The sequence below is a fragment of the Chiloscyllium punctatum genome, chromosome 45 (genome assembly GCF_047496795.1).
Source record: "Chiloscyllium punctatum isolate Juve2018m chromosome 45, sChiPun1.3, whole genome shotgun sequence".
In the NCBI taxonomy this organism is placed as follows: Eukaryota; Metazoa; Chordata; class Chondrichthyes; order Orectolobiformes; family Hemiscylliidae; genus Chiloscyllium; species Chiloscyllium punctatum.
This window is the reverse complement of record NC_092783.1, coordinates 63,587,941-63,601,819: the sequence shown is the minus strand read 5'-3', so window position 1 is coordinate 63,601,819 and position 13,879 is coordinate 63,587,941. Positions and strand designations below refer to the sequence as shown.

General features: G+C 43.6%; 1 protein-coding gene across 6 annotated transcripts in view; it reads right to left on the bottom strand.

Annotated features, from left to right (window-relative positions):
- The window catches only part of tfeb (transcription factor EB), a 120,542-nt gene that overhangs the window by 60,599 nt on the left and 46,064 nt on the right, over nt 1–13,879 (bottom strand). For 2 of the 6 annotated variants that reach the window (XM_072563937.1, XM_072563938.1), the window contains exon 1: nt 7,090–7,139. The exons of 1 other annotated variant lie outside the window; for it this stretch is intronic. In XM_072563937.1, coding sequence (XP_072420038.1) covers nt 7,090–7,124 — 35 coding nt within the window. In that variant the 5' untranslated portion in view covers nt 7,125–7,139. Of the gene's footprint in view, nt 1–5,479; nt 6,350–6,394; nt 6,501–6,875; nt 7,010–7,089; nt 7,140–13,879 lie in introns of those variants that run through there. 3 more of the 6 variants (XM_072563940.1, XM_072563942.1, XM_072563941.1) reach the window with 3 other exon arrangements.

Genomic DNA, 13,879 nt, shown 5'->3' with positions numbered 1-13,879 from the left:
TTAATTTATACCCATTTTACATTTTTTTCACCACCATTAACAATTCCTTTGTCTTTTTCACTAGGCTCTACACCATTTGCTCCGCCTCTGTCAGAACTAAGGTTCTAACTCCTTTTGTTAACTCTGTTTCTCTCTCATCACATACTGCCAGACCTGCTGAGTTTCGCCAGTGTTCTCTGCAATAGAGTCTGCACCAACTGTCTGAGAGAGGAAGGTGGTCAATTCCACACCCCAATCTCCTGAGGTTGTGAAGTACAATTCTTTCAAAACCTGCTACTGGCTGGTTTCCCATCAATGCCTCTTTCCATAAGTACTTAATGAGGGGTGAAGATTCTTGACCCATCAACCAGTGGCAACAGATTCTGATTTGTTGCATCACTTCAATAAAATCCATTTCTTGAACATGATTGTACCATTCCTGCTGAAGGTGTTACTCTTTAGTAACCTGCTCTTGGAAATGAAGTCAACCAGAATATAAGGAAGAACAGAATCTTCAATGAGAACAGGCCTTTGGATTGACTGATTCCCATTTCTTTCTGACAGGTATAGTTATCACTAAGATTATTTCACTCTCGTTGTAAAGTCAAGCACCACTCAGAGACTATGTGCTGTGTGAGAAGACACGTTCACACATTGTCCTTGTTTTAAATTCAACAAAACAGGTAGCAGCCATTCTCTGGGTTGCTTTTCAGGGCAATCAAAGTCAACCTGCCTGGTTTAAATTTAAACAAAGCTTGGCAGTTAACTGTCACTCCATCATTTAAGTGCCATATTTTCCATGGCAACATCTCCAACAACCAGATTCCACTTGCCAACCAACATTCTCCTCTCATACAAATAAAAAAAGTTAATTTCAGTTAATGTGGTATTCTGGCAGTGTCCTGATGAGTACAAAACTAGATGCTTCACTAAAACCCAAAATCAAAAACATCCTCCATCTGTAATCTTCAATGCATTTCTCCACTCAGCTCACATCACAGAATCTCAAAACTCTTCGAACTTGTTCATTGAATCAGTAACAGAGAGCTAGAACCGGAAGTCAACACTTCCAACGTGGCTTTGCTACTGAGTTACAGCAAGTTAAAATACACTAGCATTGCTTCATAATCAAACATTGCAGAACTGTGTTTTTTCTTGACAACTGCCTCACAATTAACTGTGTATTGCTGCTGAATTCTCACACACAAATGAATATTGAATTATTTTGCCTTTGTGCATCAACAGACCTCCATTGTGAGAAACGTCCATTGTCTTGAATCTATCTACATTGAGTTCCGTGTACAATTTGACAATCCTTCTGCTTAATCTCTCCATACCCTTTAAAAAGGGAGTCACTGGTACACTGCTTCTGTTTATAATAGTTTGAAATCACTTCTGGTAAGAAATGAAGAATTGGTTTGAAAAGTTATCATAGGCTGGTCTTCCTCTCAGACAGGGAACCGCATGTGTCACTTCCTGATTTAATTATTCCAACCATGTCATGTCCTCCTATTCCCACAGTATTTTTATCTTCATAGATTACATGCAGTTATGGTTCAGGGCTGCTGGCCAGAGTGAGAGGAATGTGTCAATAGTAAGACAGACTGGTTAGAAGATTCATCACCATTAGCGAGGTTCATCACTCACCAAGGCTCCTCCAACAGCACCTTCCAAACCTATAACCTCTAGCATCTAGAAGAACAAGGACAACAGAGACATGGGAACACCACCACCTGCAAGTTCCCCTCTGTGGCACTTACCATCCTGACTTGGAAATATATCACTGCTCCTTCACTGTCCACGGGCCAAAATCTTGAAATTCCCACCTTCACAGCATTGTGCACATGAACTGCACATGGTTCAAGTGGTAGTTGACTACAACATTCTCAGTAAATGAGAATGGACAATAAATGCTGGCTCAGCTAATGACATCCGCGTCGGTTCGTGACTCACCAGCCCAGCAAAGGCATGCTTGGTTAGCTCAGGGTGGCACAGAATCACACAGACTGGGTAAAGTCCCACTTTCCACCTCATTCTGCACTGAGTCAGCTCCTCCAGTTGTTCTCAATGTCAATGGGTTCAGAACACGCCAACAGCATATAATAGTATGGGCCAAGTGCTTGAAAATAAAATATGAGATAGGTGTTTGATGACCAGCATAGGCACAATGGGCATAAGGGTCTCTTTCTGTGTTGTCAAACGTTATGACTCTTAAAAAGGACAAAACCAATCCAGACAGGGATGTCACTATCCTGCTATGTTTGTGTTAAGTGATGCAAGTACAGGCTTTGTTTGTGATGGGTATCCCTGTGAATAAGAGGAACAGGATTTCTCTGACCAATATTTGCCTCTCCTCAGCTTCTGTTCTTCAAACAGATGATTGGCTAATTCTCACATTACAGTTTGTGGGATCTTGCTTTGTGCTAACGGGTTGTTACATTTCTCTACTGCAAGAGAATTCCATTTCAGAAGATGCTCCATCAGCTACAAAGTGCCTTGGTTCATCTGAGGATGGGAAAGGTGGGTTAGGATAAAAATCAAAGTGTTTCTTTTCAGTATTAGGAAGTTAGACAACGGGGAGTGAGAGATTCAAAAACATGTCAATCAGACTGAGAAGGGACGTATGAAATTTCACTGTTTTGAAGTCTGGGGAAATATGTTAGAAGTTGTTTTGAACACAAGGGAAAAAGGAAGTATGAATAAATCTGTAAACTTCAAACTGAAAAGCACAGTAAGATTTCGCAGCAGTACAGAGCACCATTGACCAGCTAAACAAGAACATTCCCCAAAGATTGAGAGATTGGAGATTGAAGACTGGAAAAGAGAAGCAAATTTTAAAAATGAATTGAAAGGAAGGGTCAATGCAGAGAGATTGGAATTCAGATTCTCAATGACTCTCTAACAAGAATCTCAAAACAGCATTAAGTGAGGGAAGTTTTTCATGCAGGAGCCTGAAACGTGCTGTCAGAAGAGCTGGTGGAAGCACGCACCTTGGTGACGTTTCAGAGGCTTCTGGAATAAGGCCTGAAAGTTTGGGTTTTTTTGGTTTAGTTGTGGCATGATGATTGGCATAGGCTTGACAGGCCGAAAGGCCTGTTCCTATGCTGTACTTCTCTTTTGTTCTTTTAAGTATCGAATAGTTTCTGGCCCATCAGATTTAAGCAACTTCCTCTTCTTAAAATCAACGAGACCTTTTTTTAGTTTTCAACCTACATAGAGGAAGTTGCACTCAGTGATAATCAGCAGTATGGCAAAACAGGCAGCTGGGGGAAAGAAATCAGTTTTTCAAAGATTTAGCACGGTGGCAGGTGCACATAACCCAAGTAAGTAAACACACCAGTGATTGGAGAGTTTGAACCCAATATCTGCACACAAAGAAATTAACACTTTCAGTATGACAAAGATACCTCCAGATTTTTGAGGGGGTGGGGCTGAGGGAGACTGGGTGTTGCAGTGTCTCAGTTAAGTCAGCACAAACATTACAGCGACATGTCACAGAGAGCCAGGGACATTGAGTAAAATTCCAATTCCTGCTCCCAGTCAATGTCAGATTTCTCAGTTTCCAATTCTAACAAAGCTTGAGTAGCAACATGCTTAAGAACACCTCCAATTTCTTGGAATTCTAACAGAACAAACAAGCAGTTCGGTACTGCAAGGACAAAGAGTCTCTTGGATATTAGGATCTGGGCTACATACAAAACATTTCCTAGTGTGAACACTGTTGAATTCCAGATCAAATTGGGAATGAAGTGTTACTCTATTCTGTCAGATTTCCACTTGGTACCACACTCATCCCCCAGCTCTGCCAGGCCTGAAACTTTTCAAAATCTCAATGCTGCTCTAACACAGCTCTCCCTGTTTGCAATAGCTTCCTCATCGGTAACCTTGCCTCAGCTGCTCGGGCCTAAACATTTAAACTGTCTTCTCAAAAGCTCTCTGCCTCCTCCTATAAAACTCTTGGAACAAGCATTCAGTCACCCTTCCTGATGTCTCCTCATCTGGCTCACTATCAGATTTTATTTGACAATCGCTCCTGTGAAACACCATAGAACATTTTACAACCTTAAAAATGCTACATAAATGTAGTTGTTGCAGAAGCAAGTTTGAGGGAAATTGTTCAGCACAGAGAAATAAAGAATTATTTGTATTTATATAGCACCTTATAACATTACTGGAGGGCTCAAAAATGCTTTATAGTCAACAACACACTTTGCAAGCGTAGCCACTATTATAAAAAGGAAATAAGGCATCAAGTTCCATTTATCCAGTTCCCACAAACAAGTGATGTGAGAAACAGATCACATTTTGTCACTTGTTTGAGGGATAAATATTGACCGGGATACTAAGGATAATTCCCCTGCTCTTCTACAGATTGTGCCATATTTCCTACAATATAAAGCACCTTACTAAAGGTGCTTACCGTGGGGCAGCATGATGGCTCAGTGGTTAGCACTGCTGCCTCACAGCGCCAGGGACCCAGGTTCGATTCCAGCCTCGGGTGACTGTCTGTGTGGAGTTTGCACATTCTCCCCGTGTCTGTGTGGGTTTCCTCCCACTGTCCAAAGATGTGCAGGCCAGGCGAATTTTGGCCATGCTAAATTGCCTGTAGTGTTAGGTGCATGAGTTAGAGGGAGATGGGTCTGGGCGGGTTACTCTTCGGTGGGTCAGGTGGATTTGTTGGGCCGAAGGGCCTGTTTCCACACTGTAGGGAATCTAATCAAATTGATCAGGAATCTAAACAAACAGATGAGGTGCACTATTTAATCACATCCAAAATGTGGCATGTCCAACAGTGCTATACTGGAGCATCAATATTAACTTTCCCAACATAACAAATGAGTACAACAAAGGAAGACGTGTAGCATTCTGCCCCATGTGGCTTTCAGCTCACTCCATTCACAGATATCCAAATGTTACCGTCCACCCATTTTAATGACTAAACATTTTTGAGGACATGACTCAGGTACATCAATGTCTGTAAATGATTTTCCAATCAACATGCTGTTCCAATAAAACTCTGCAGTCGGAGTTATGCCTCCAAAGCTTAACAAAGGCATTATCCACATCAGCATCTCATACTGCAAACACAGGAACTGTTACATGTGGAAAATGGAAACATGTTGCAAAGATGCAGCAGGGAGCGTTCCCAAAGGTTTAAGCCTGTGCTGTCCCTGTCCTCTGAGTGTTTGATGGGTATATGGGATATGCAACCGTTTAACTTTATGCAAAATACAATCGTGTTCAAGAACTTTAATCATCATTTCAGAAAGCAAATTACAGCTAAGTGCAATTACTACAAAAATTAATATCACAAATATTACCCTTGAACATTGGGAGGAACACTAAGGAGCTGACTCAGTACCAACAGGCAAATCCTACCCTTCTCCTGGCTTAATGCAAAGTGGGAACTTTCCTTCTGTCATATAATCCCTACCTTTGATTTCCTATCCCCAGTTCTTAAAATAAGAATGTGAACTAACAGAACAAAACAGAGACTTACCTTTATTCGGTGTCGTTCACAAACTCAGGATTTCCCCAAGTGCTTTACAGCAAATGAGGTACTTTTTGAAGGTGTAGTGTGTGCTGCAGGAAGTTTATGCACAGCAGGATTACACAAGCAGCAATGTGATCATGACCAGATTGGTTCACAGACAGTGTTCGGTAGAGGGGAAGGGTGACACGGTGTGCAGTGCAAATTCTAATTTCCAACCTTCACTGCAACTATGTGGCCTGAATGATACAGAGCCAGGCCTCTTCCTGATCTGGTCCTTGGTCTGTGCTTCATTAGCTGTTTAAGGATGGAGAGTTCATGGCTCCCAAGTGACTGTTCTACACATGGCAGCTATTCCAGGGGCTTGACATTAGTTAGTCAACTGTGGAAGACATCGCAGGTTACTCCACTCCTCCAATTCCTCAATATTGAGACACAGCCTTCCCCAGCCAAAGTCTCTGGACATTGAGAAAAAGTGGGAATCCTACAGGAAGCAGCAAACTGTGGATTGAAGTCCCACTCCAGAGGCCCAAGTAAAGAAATCAGACTAACACATCCAGTGGATTGCTGGCTTTTCGATGAGATATCAGAACAATGCTCCACTTTCCCTTTCAGATTGACTTGAAGTATGCAATGGTTCCATGTTAGTTCTCCCCAGGATCTTGGACAATGTTTGTGACTGAACCAACATCACAGACCGCAGATTATCTTGATCATATACTTTAGAACTGTGGGATCCTGCTGCGCACAGAAGTGGCTGCCCATTTCCTACAACAGCAACTGCATTTCATAAGTCCTTCATTGGCTGTAAAGCACTTGGGTGAGCTTTGAAAGGTGCTATATAAATGTAAGTGATTGCTTCCACACTTAGCCGAGCCTTACTGTTGCTCTGTTTTACAGTTCAGACCATCATAAAACAATTACCTCCTTTCTTCCTTTCTCCTTGAGCTGTAAAGAGGAACAATTTCAGCACTGTCTCAGTCTACATTTCGCTCCAGTGTTACTCAGTCGCTCCAAAACCTTGCAATGGCTGTAACAGAGAGATTGGCTGGGTGTAACTGGTGGGGCTGTGAATGAAGAGGGGGCAAGCTCTTTCCTGTGACTCCTTCTTAAATGAATTGCTGCTGGCTGCTTTTCACAAGGTCATGGGAAGCTTTTAAATGATCAAATTACTCAGCACTTTCCTTCTCTTCAAAACAAATGCTACCCCATTCCAACCCCCCCAAACTCACAACAGACACAGATACACATTCCCACAGACAGATACACACACACAAAGATACTACACACACACAGACACCCACACACACACACAAATACTACACACACTGACACAGATGCTCACACACACACACAGATTCTCTCTCTCTCTCACACACACACAAAGACATAGACAGATACTCACACAGATACACAGGAAAATTTGACCGTTCCTGGTGTTAACCCTCTGCGTCGAGGTGACAAATCAGACCAGCCCCCTCCTCCAAAAATAAACCCGGAAAAGCAGCTGCCGGCGCTGGTTTGGCTGCTGAGGGTGGGTTTGTTTTGGTGGAAGTTTGTTTGGAACTCCGCCCTAAGGCGGAGATACTGAGACTGTCCCCAGTCTGTGTGTCACTCACCTTGGGAGGTCAGGGACAGGGGGTAAACGGGCCATTGCAGATTGCCACGTTACAGAGTAGGTCCCAGGAATCTCCGGGGAATGCTGGAGGGTGAGTGTGGACATGTCCAGGAGGGGGATTCACTATAACCCGCCGCGGGGAGAACTCTCCCCAAACCCCCAGCAACTCCCGTGTCCCGGGACGGTGACATTTCCATAACACAACTCCGCCTTTACTCCCACTGGAGAAATGAACAGGCTGCTCATACCCCCATTTGCTGTCCCTGCATTCCCCACCCTCCAACACTTCCCCAGGGGAGAGACTGCCTGCTCCCTCAGAGCTGACCCTCCGACAGTGCGGTGCTCTATCACTCTGGGAGTGTCAGCCTGAACTTTGTGTTTCTGCCCAAAAGGAAGAAGAAACGGACTAAGGAAAGGGCACGATAACCTGTCTGACAAGAGAAATTAGGGACAACATAAAAGCAAAAGTATACAATGTGGTGAAGATTAGTGGGAAGTCAGAAGATTAGGAAGTCTTTGAAAACCTGCAAAGGATAACTAAAACAACAATAAGGGCGGGCAGAACATGATACATGAGAGTTGGTTAGCTAGTAATGTAGAAGGAGATAAATATCTAAAAGGTCAGACAGAGGCAAGAGTAGACACACTGGACCACTGGAAATGAGTGGTAATGAGGAACAAAGAAATGGTGGGTGAACTGAAAAAGGTACTTTGCATCAGTCTCCACAGTGGAAGACTCCAGCCACATACCAGAACTTCAAGAGGGTCAGGGGCCAGAGGTCAGTATAGTGGTCATCACTAAGGAGAAGGTGCAGGGGAAGCTGAAAGGTGTGAAAGTGAATAAGTCACCCAGACCTGATGGACTACACACCAGAATTCTCAAGGAGATAGCTGAGGGGCTTGTAGAGATATTGGTCATGATCTTTCAGCAATCACTGGAGTCAGAGGACTGGAAAATGGCCCCATTTAAGAAAGGAGAGAGGCAGAACACAGGAGACTGTAGGCCAGTTAGCCTGACCTCAGCCATTATTAAAATTGTAGAGTCCATTATTAAGGATGAGATTACAGAGTACATGGAAGTTCATGGTAAAATAGAATGGAGTCAGAACAGTTTCATCAAGGGGAGATCATGTCAGACAAATCTGTTCGAATTCTTTGAGGAGGTAACAAGCAGGTTAGACAAAGGAGAGCCAGGGGATGTAATCTATTTGCATTTCCACAAGGCCTTTGACAAGGTGCTGCACTGGAGGCTGCTAAATAAGATAAGAGCCCATGGTGTTAGGGATTGGCTGACTGGCAGAAGGCAGACAGTGCAAATAAAGGAGTCTTTTTCAGGATGGCAACCGGTGACCAGTGGAGTTCCATAGGGGTTAATGTTGGGACCAAAGCTGTTCACGTTATATATTAATGATCTGGATGAAGGAACTGACGGCATTACTGCTATTTTGCAGATGACACACAGATAGGCTTTGACAGATGAGGAGAGTGGGCAAAGAAGTGGCAGATAGAATACAATGTGGAAAAGTGTGAGAGCATGAACTTTGGTAGGAGGAATAGAGGTGAAGACTGTTTTCTAAATGGACAAAGGCTTCAGAAATCTGAAGCACAAAGAGGCTTGGGAGTCTTAGTTCAAGATTCTGTTCAGGTTAACATGCAGGTCCAGTTGGCAGTTAGGAAGGCAAATCAATGCTAGCATTCATTCCAAGGGGGCTAGAATACAAGGGCAGAAATGTACTGCTGAGGCTGTATAATTTTCTGGTCAGACTACGTTTGGAACATCGTGAGCAGTTTTGGACTCTGTATCGAAGGAAGAATGTGCTGGTGAAGAGCTTGTCATATGAGGAGCGGTTGAGGACTCTGGGTTTATAAGGATGAGGGGGATCTCATTGAACCTCACAGAATACTGAGAGCCCTGGATAGAGTGGACGTGGAGAAGATGTTTCCACCAGTAGGAGAGACTAGGACCAGACGGGACAGCCTCAGAGTGAAGGATGACCCTTCAGAAACATGGCTGCAGGGATGGTGCAGGAGGGAGGGTTTCAGGTACATGGATAATTGGGGCTCATTCTGGGGAAGGTGGGACCTCTACAAACAAGACAGACTTCACTTGAACCAGAGGGGTACTAATATCCTGGGTGGGAAATTTGCTGGTGCTATTCGGATGGGTTTAAACTAGCTCAGCAGGGGAATGGGAACCAGAGGTGTAGTTCCAGTGCACAGAAGGATGAGAGTAGGGAGGGCATGGACAGAATTTCATGATCAAAGGAATATGCTGGCAGACAGCAAGCTGGTTTGAAGTGTGTCTACTTCAATGCCAGAAGTATCCGAAATAAGGTAGGTGAGCTTGCAGCATGGATAGTACCTGGGACTTCGATGTTGTGAACATGGATAGAGCAGGGTGAGGAATGGATATTGCAGGTTCCAGGGTTTAGATCTTTCATTAATAACAGGGAAGGTGGTAAAAGAGGGGGAGGTGTGGCCTTGTTAGTCAAGGATAGTATAACTGTGGCTGAGAGAACTTTTGATGAGGACTTGTCTACTGAGGTAGTGTGGGCTGAGGTTAGAAACAAGAGAGGAGAGGTCACACTGCTTGGAGATTTTTATCGGCCTCCACAGAATTCCAGGGATGTGGAGGAGAAGATTGGCAAATCGATTCTGGGTAGGAGTGAAAGGAACAGGGTGAATATTATGGGGGACTTTAACTTCCACAACATTGACTGGAAAAGCTATAACTCTAGTACGTCGGATGGATCAGTTTTTGTCCAATGTGTACAGGAGGGTATCCTGATGCAGTATGTCGAAGGGCTGACAAGAGGGGAAGCCACACTAGATCTGGTGCTTGGTAATGAACCAGACCAGGTATTTGATTTAGTTGTAGGTGAGCACTTTGGAGAGAGTGACCATAATTCAGTTACGTTTAGCTTAATGATGGAAAGAGATGGGTACATGCCACAGGGCAAGAATTATCAATGGGGGAAAGACAATTATGTGATTAGGCAAGACTTAAGATGCATAGAATGGGGTAGCAAAATGCGGGGGATGGGGACAATCAAAATGTGGGGCTGGTTTAAGGAATAGATATTGTGAGTCCTTGATAGGTATGTCCCTGTCAGGGTAAGGGAACCATGGTTTACTACAGAAATTGCATCTCTTGTTAAGCAGAAGAAGGAGTACTATGTGACAATGAGATGAGACAATGAGGCGATGGAGAGTTACTGATCAGCTCGGAAGGATTTAAAGAGAGAGTTAAGAAGAGCAAAGAGAGGATATGAGCAGTCTTTAGCAAATAGAATAAAGGAGAAGCCTAAAGCTTTCTATAGCTATGTGAGGAATAAAAGGATGACTAGGGGAGGAATAGGACCAGTCAAAGACAGAAGTGGGAAGTTGTGTGTGGACCCTGTGGAGATCAGAGGGGTGCTAAATGAATATTTCTCATTGGTTTTCACTCAGGGAAAGGAGCCTATTGTAGAGGAGAAGACTGAGATACAAGATATTCGACTAGAAAGGATTGAGGTTAGTAAAGAAGAGGTGTTATCAATTCTAGAAGGAGTGAAAGTAGACAAGTCTCCTGAGCCAGATGGAATTTATCCAAAACTTCTCTGGGAGGAGGAGTTGGTTACTTTAGCTTTGATATTTGAGTCGTCATTGTCTGCAGGTATAGTACTAGAGGACTGGAGGATTGCAGATGTTGTGCCCTTGTTCAAGAAGGGCAGTAGAGTTGACCCAGGTAATTAAAGACCAGTGAGCCTTACGTCTATCGTAGGAAAAGTTTTGGAAAGGATTTTAAGAGATAGGATTTATAATCATCTAGCAAGCAACAATTTGATTGCAGATAGCCAACATGCTATGTGGAAGCTTTGGAAAGGGTGCAGAAGGGATTGACTAGGATGTTGCCTGGTATGAAAGAATGTCTTACAAGGAAAGGCTGAGGGCCTTGAGGCTGTTCTCGTTAGAGAGAAGAAGGTTGAGAGGTGACTTAATAGAGACATACAAGATAATCAGAGGGTTAGATAGGGTGGACAGGGAGAGCCTTTTTCCATCCTTGACGACCTGTCAAGGGCAGGTCGTGTCTCACAAACCTCTAAGTTTTTTTGAGAAGGTGACCAAGCATGTGGATGAGGGTACAGCAGTTGACGTGGTGTGCATGGACTTCAGTAAAGCCTTTGATAAGGTTCCACATGGTTGGCTGTTGGAGAAAATGCAGAGGCATGGGATTGAGGGTGATTTAGCAGTTTGGATTAGAAACTGACTTTCTGAAAGAAGGCAGCAAGTGGTAGTTGATGGAAAATATTCGGCCTGGAATCTGGTTACTAGTGATGTGCCACAAGGATCTGTTTTGGGACAAGTGCTCTTAGTCATTTTATAAATAACTTAGACGTGGGCATAGGTGGATAGGTTAGTAAGTTTGCAGATGACACTAAAGTTGGTGGAGTAGTGGACAGTGTAGAAAAATGTTACAGGTTGCAGGGGAACTTGGATAAACTGCAGAATTGGGCTGAGAGGTGGCAAATGGAGTTCAATGCAGATAAATGTGAAGTGATGCACTTTGGGAAGAATAACAGGAAGGCAGAATACTGGATCAATTGGCGAATCTACTACCATTGCAGGCAAAGCATTCCATACCCTTACTATTCTCTGAGTAAAGAAACTACCTCTGACATCTGTCTTATACCTATCTCCCCTCACTTTAAAGTTGTGTCCCCTCGTGTTTGCCGTCCCTATACTTGGAAAAAGGCTCTCCCTGTCCACCCTATCTAACCCTCTGATTATCTTGTATGTCTCTATTAAGTCACCTCTCAACCTTCTTCTCTCTAACGAGAACAGCCTCAAGGCCCTCAGCCTTTCCTTGTAAGACATTCTTTCATACCAGGCAACATCCTAGTCAATCCCCTCCGCACCCTTTCCAAAGCTTCCACATCCTTCCTATAATGCAGTGACCAGAACTGTACACAAAACTCCAAGTGTGGCCATACCAGAGCTTTGTACAGCTGCAGCATAACCTCCTGGTTCCGGAACTCAATCCCTCTATTAATAAAGGCCAAAACACTGTATGCCTTCTTAACAACCCTGTCAATCTGGGTGGCAACTTTCAGGGATCTGTGTACATGGACACCGAGATCTCTCTGCTCATCTACACTGCCAAGAATCCTACCATTAGCCCAGTACTTTGCATTCCAATTACTCCGGCCAAAGTGTATCACCTCACACTTGTCCACATTAAACTCCATTTGCCACCTCTCAGCCCAGCTTTGCATCCTATCTCTGTCTCTCTGCAACCTACTACATCCTTCGTCACTATCCACAACTCCACCGACCTTAGTGTCGTCCGCAAATTTACTAACCCACCCTTCTATGCCCTCATCCAGGTCATTTATAAAAATGACGAACAGCAGTGGACCCAACACCGACCCTTGTGGTACGCCGCTAGTAACTGGACACCAAGATGAACATGTTCCATCAACTACAACCCTTTGTTTTCTTTCAGCAAGCCAATTACTGATCCAAACTGCTAGATCTCCCACAATCCCATTCCTCCGCATTTTGTATAATAGTCTACTGTGGGGAACCTTATCGAATGCCTTGCTGAAATCCATATACACCACATCAACCGGTTTACTCTCATCTACCTGTTTGGTCACTTTGTCAAAAAACTCAATAAGATTCGTTAGGCATGACCTACCCTCCACAAAACCGTGCTGACTGTCCCTGATCAGATTATTCTTTTCTAGATGGTTATAAATCCTATCTCTTATAACCTTTTCCAACACTTTACCAACAACTGAAGTGAGACTCACTGGTCTGTAATTACCAGGGTTGTCTCTACTACCCTTTTTGAACAAGGGAACCACATTTGCTATCCTCCAGTCCTCAGGCACCATTCCTGTAGACAATGATGATTTGAAGATCAATGCCAAAGGCTCGGCAATCTCTTCCCTTGCTTCCCAGAGGATCCTAGGATAGATCCCATCCAGCCCAGGGGACTTTTCTATTTTCACACTCTGCAGTATTTCTCATGTCTGTCTCATGTACTCAAATAAAAGTGAAAAGAACTGTGGATGCTGTAAATCAGATACAAGAATATTTTGAGAATGTGCTTTTGTGGCGAAAAGTCATTACAGACCATTTGCCATTTGTTTGTAGCAAGTTTGACAAAGTCAGTATCCCTCTCTCAACCTGGTTAACATGGGACAGGAGTCACCAATCGACCCAGACTGCATAAGGGTAACAGGCTTCCTTTGTAAGATGTCACAATCTTCCTCAATGACAGTTACACTCTTACAAACGCCAACAATATTTGCTGACACCAGCATTTTATTTAATTTCCAGTCCAGCTGCCTCCAAGAACAACTCTGAACAATAAAAATAACCACTGGAAGGTCAGACTTGTAATGGCAATCAGTTTTCTGTTCTCTGAAAATATGTACGTGACTTTTCTGAGTCACATGGAATAATTTGAAAGATTGTGCAAAAGGTTTGCAGACACAGCATGTGGTCCAGTACAGAATCACTCCATTTGGGGAAATCCCATTCTCTCTCCTTGCTGAGTTGGTCTCTACAGAAGTTCAGTAACTCCCACCATCTCGGAGGACTGGGAGTGGGGGGAAAATCGGGCCAGGATTCTGGTTCCCAGTCCTAGTCAGTCCTGGAATTTTGTTTTATGACAAGAAGGAGTTCACCTGTGATACTTTCATTGGTCAAATGACCTTCATAGAGATGTTTAAGGTGGTCTCCCAAACCAGTCACCAGAACAGGCAGCTTCTCCTGAACTGGATTTAAGAGAAGGAGGAAAA